The 4,772-nt window shown below is 43.0% G+C and overlaps 1 protein-coding gene across 1 annotated transcript; it reads left to right on the top strand.

Annotated features, from left to right (window-relative positions):
* The first annotated feature begins 2,949 nt into the window (after positions 1-2,949).
* Positions 2,950-4,772, top strand: RRAGA (Ras related GTP binding A). Its single transcript, XM_024747168.1, has one exon. The coding sequence runs from the start codon at positions 3,399-3,401 to the stop codon at positions 4,338-4,340; it is 942 nt and encodes a 313-aa protein (XP_024602936.1). The 5' UTR covers positions 2,950-3,398; the 3' UTR covers positions 4,341-4,772.

A 4,772-nucleotide genomic window follows, 5' to 3' on the forward strand; every position in this document is an offset into this window, starting at 1 on the left:
AAGGAAACCATCAACAAAACAAAAAGACAACCTATTGAATGGGAGAAAACATTTGCAAATGATATGACAGATAAGGGGTTAATATCCAAAATATATAAACAGCTCATACAACTCAACATCAAAAAAACAAACAACCTAGTTTAAAAATGGGCAGAAGACCTGAATAGACATTTTTCCAGCGAAGACATGCAGATGGCCAACAGGCACATGAAAAGATGCTCAACATAGTTAATCATCAGAGAAATGCATAGTAAAACCACAGTAAGATATCACTTCACAATGGCTATCATTAAAAAAAAAAGAGTAGGGACTTCCCTGGTGGTCCAGTGGTAAAGAATCTGCCTTCCAATGCAGGGGACATGGGTTCAATCCCTGGTCAGGGAACTAAGATCCCACATGCCGCAGGGCAACTAAGCCCACAGGCCACAACTACTGAGCCCGCACGCCTCAACTAGAGAGCCCACATGCTGCAAACTACAGAGCCCACGCACTCTGGAGCCCGAGTGCCACAACTAGAGAGAGAAAAAACCTACACGCCACAACTAGAGAAGAGAAAACCCGCACACCACAACCAGAGAAGAGAAAACCAGCACGCCACAATGAAAGAGCCCTCATGTCTCATCAAAGATCCTGCGTGTGCAACTAAGACCCAACACAGCCAAAAAACAAAAAACACAAATAGATGACCTAAATGGGAAGGAAATCCAAAAAAAGAGGGGATATATGTATACATATAGCTGATTCACTTTGCTGTACAGTAGAAACTAATACAACATTGTAAAGCAACTATATATACTCCAATAAAAATTTTAAAAAACCCCCACAAACACCAAATGTTGGTGAGGATGTGGAGAAAAGGGAACACTTGTACACTGTTGATGGGAATGTAGGTGCAGCCATTATGGAAAACAGTATGGCGTTTCCTCAAAAAAATTGAAAATAGAATTGCCATATGACCCAGTGATCCCACTACTAGGTATGTATTCAAAGGAAAGGTCACTATCTCAAAAAGATAGCTGCACCCTCATGTTCATTGCAGGATTCCTTACAATAGCCAAGATGTGGAATCAACCCAAGTGTCCACTGATGGATGAATGGATAAAGAAAATGTGATTGATATTAATATATCAATAAATAGAGAGAGAGGAGAGGGAATTCAGCCATAAAAATGAAAGAAATCCTACCTTTTGCAACGACAAGGATGGACCTTGAAGGCATTATGCTAAGTGAAATAAGTCAGACACAGGAAGACAAATCCTATATGATCTCATCTATATGTGGAATCTAAAAAAACCAAACTCATAGATGCATATTGGTGGTTGCCAGAGGTGGGGTTTGAAGAGGTTGGAAAAATGGGTGAAAGTGGTCAAAAGGTACAAACTTCCAGTCATAAGATAAATAAGTTCTGGACATGTAATGTACAGCACGGTGACTATAGTTAACAATACGGTATTGTATATTTGAAACTTGCTAAGGGAGTAGATCTTAAAAGTTATTAATTATCACAAGAAAAAATTGTAACTACATGAGGGGATGGGTGTTAACTAAGCTTATTGTGGTAATCATTTGGCAATATATACATATCAAATTATTACATTGTATACCTAAAACTAATACAATATCATATGTCAAGTATATCTCAATAACACTGGGGAAAAGGGGGAAAAAATCACCATACTCCAATATAAGTACTAGAAGAATTTAAATAAACTGAATGCTAAAAACCAAAAATGTTCAACTTTTCTAAGAACAGCAGGAATTCTTCTGTTGATATATTTTAGCTAAAATTTATGTCAATATCCACTTGTAGAATATGGTGTTAGAGAACATTCTTACTGGCTCAGAAAACTGAAGATGTGTAAAGTTTTAAACAAAAAAAATCAAAAGAAATCTTTTTACATTAAAAAAAGTAGAAATGGAGGTTTATATATATATACAATGAAATATTATTCAGCCTTTAAAAGGGGGATCCTACCATTTGCAACAACAAGGATGAAACTGGAAGGCATCAGGCTAAGTGAAATAAGCCAGACACAGAAAGGAAAAACCTTGCATGATCTCACTTATCTGTAGAATCTAAAAAAAGTCAAATACATAGTAGCAGAGAGAATAGTTATTACCAGGTAGAGGGAAGTGAGGGTAATGGGGAGATAATGGTCAAAGGATAAAAAGTTGCAGTTATGCAGGATAAGTAAGTCTAGGGATCTAACCTACAACACGATGACTATAGTTAACACTGTATTGAATACTGGAAATTTACTGAGAGTAGATTTCAAGTGCTCTCACCACATACACACACAAAACTGGTAACTATACAAGATAGGTTAGCTTGATTGTAATCATTTCACTGTGTATGGACTGTGTATTCACTGTGTATGATGGACACCTTAAATATATACAATTTATATTTTAAAAATAAGTTGCACTTCATTATGTAATAGACGTGTAACTTGGTAGAGTTACCTAACCCCTGTAAGCCTCCATTTACTGACTTGAAAATGACGTTATTTATTCATAGGGTTATTGTGAGTAGTAAGTAGTGTTCTATATTAGAGTTTCCTCAAGCTTTGGAATTCTGATTATAAATCCCAAAGTCTGAGACTACCGAGAAAGCAGGTGTAAGAAAGGAACTTGCTTCCAAGTGGAAAAAGCACTAACTGGGAGTTAGGATATCTCCCGGGAGGGATTCACCACCATTCAGCTGTGTAGCAATGGGCAATCACTTACTTCTGAACATCTGTACAGTTTTTATCTCCCCTGTCCTTGTACTGAGTAAACCAGGGAATCTGAGGAGGCCTAACTGGGCGGAGTAGCCTTCTTCGGCTTTTCCCTGTCTGCTGCTCAGGCCTAAAACCACGCAACAGCACACCGCGCTCTTAAAGCGCGTAGTGGTGTGCTGGGGTTTTTTCGGCCACGAGATGGCAGCATTCTCCCAACTGCCCACACACGTACAATTTGCAACCGTAGGCCCCGTTTAAATAGAACAGAACACCAGAGTCCTGGGTTCACCTTCCATTTTCTCTTTCGGGTGGGCCCTGCTGCGTTTCGTTAAAAGAGCGGTTTATCAAAGCTCGTTGTGCAGCGAAGGCCGAGACCGCGGGTTCTCGCGAGATCGCCGCCGGAAGTGGGTGGCAGCGGAGACGCAGAGACTCTCCTCTCCGGAAGGCGAGCGTTTCTCCGTAGCGGCTGCGGCGGTTTACCCCACGGCGCTCTGCCCCGAGAAAGAGCTCACCGGTCGCCGCCTTCCCAGCCCCGAGCTCGCACCTTCGGCTTCTCCGGCTGCACAGCTGCACGGCCCGGCCGTCGGAGCCCCCGCAAGCCCCGGCCCCTCCCTCCCTCCGACCTCGCTGCAGTTAGGCCGCGCCCTGAGGCCCAGTCCGCGGCAGCTCCGGCGGGTGATGCCAAATACAGCCATGAAGAAAAAGGTGCTGTTGATGGGGAAGAGCGGGTCGGGGAAGACCAGCATGCGGTCCATTATCTTTGCCAATTACATCGCTCGTGACACCCGGCGCCTGGGTGCCACCATTGATGTGGAGCACTCCCACGTCCGATTTCTGGGCAACCTGGTGCTGAATCTGTGGGACTGTGGCGGTCAGGACACCTTCATGGAAAATTACTTCACCAGCCAGCGAGACAACATCTTCCGTAATGTCGAGGTTCTGATTTACGTGTTCGACGTGGAGAGCCGCGAACTGGAAAAGGACATGCATTATTACCAGTCGTGTCTGGAAGCCATCCTCCAGAACTCTCCTGATGCCAAAATCTTCTGCCTGGTGCACAAAATGGATCTGGTTCAGGAGGATCAGCGTGACCTGATTTTCAAAGAGCGAGAGGAAGACCTGAGGCGTTTGTCTCGCCCGCTGGAGTGTGCCTGTTTTCGAACATCCATCTGGGATGAAACGCTCTACAAAGCCTGGTCCAGTATTGTCTATCAGCTGATTCCCAATGTTCAGCAGCTGGAGATGAACCTCAGGAATTTTGCCCAGATTATTGAGGCCGATGAAGTTCTGCTGTTTGAGAGGGCGACGTTCTTGGTCATTTCCCATTACCAGTGCAAAGAGCAGCGTGACGTCCACCGATTCGAGAAGATCAGCAACATTATTAAGCAGTTCAAGCTGAGCTGCAGTAAATTGGCCGCTTCTTTCCAGAGCATGGAGGTTAGGAATTCTAACTTCGCTGCGTTCATCGACATCTTCACATCAAACACGTACGTGATGGTGGTTATGTCAGATCCGTCGATCCCTTCTGCAGCTACTCTGATCAACATTCGCAATGCCAGGAAACACTTTGAGAAGCTGGAGAGAGTGGATGGTCCCAAGCACAGCCTTCTTATGCGTTGAATATTGCCAAAATGCGCTCTCTGAAAATGCTGAATTGCCTTCCCCCTTTTTCTTTTAACATTCATAATGTCGTGTGCTTAAAAGTGGGCTTTGAAATGTGTGCTGCTTACTTCTTCCATCCCTTTCTTCCCTTCTCCCCAGTCTTCAAGCCTTGGACGCTATTTACTCAGCTATCCAGTAGAGCTTCAAGATGGCCTTTCTGAAAAGTTGGTATGGTGTTAACACTAAAGTAGGTGGTGGTGTATGTGTGTATGTGTGTTCTGATTACCTGGTTATAATAGATATACACATCAAAGCCTTTACAATATCTTCCTGTATTCCTTACAAGGTTGCAAAGGTGGAATGTTATTTTATCAGCAAGGTATTAAAATGCATTTATAAATTCTTTTTGGCTTCAACCATGAATAAACATTTGCTGTTAGCAATTTAAAA

Source organism: Neophocaena asiaeorientalis, unplaced genomic scaffold (genome assembly GCF_003031525.2).
Source record: "Neophocaena asiaeorientalis asiaeorientalis breed wild unplaced genomic scaffold, Neophocaena_asiaeorientalis_V1.1 scaffold260, whole genome shotgun sequence".
Lineage (NCBI taxonomy): Eukaryota > Metazoa > Chordata > Mammalia > Artiodactyla > Phocoenidae > Neophocaena > Neophocaena asiaeorientalis.

What these genes read in the sequence shown, in the direction of transcription:
- RRAGA (XM_024747168.1), top strand. Translation starts at nt 3,399, where the DNA reads ATGCCAAATACAGCCATGAAGAAAAAGGTGCTGTTGATGGGGAAGAGC.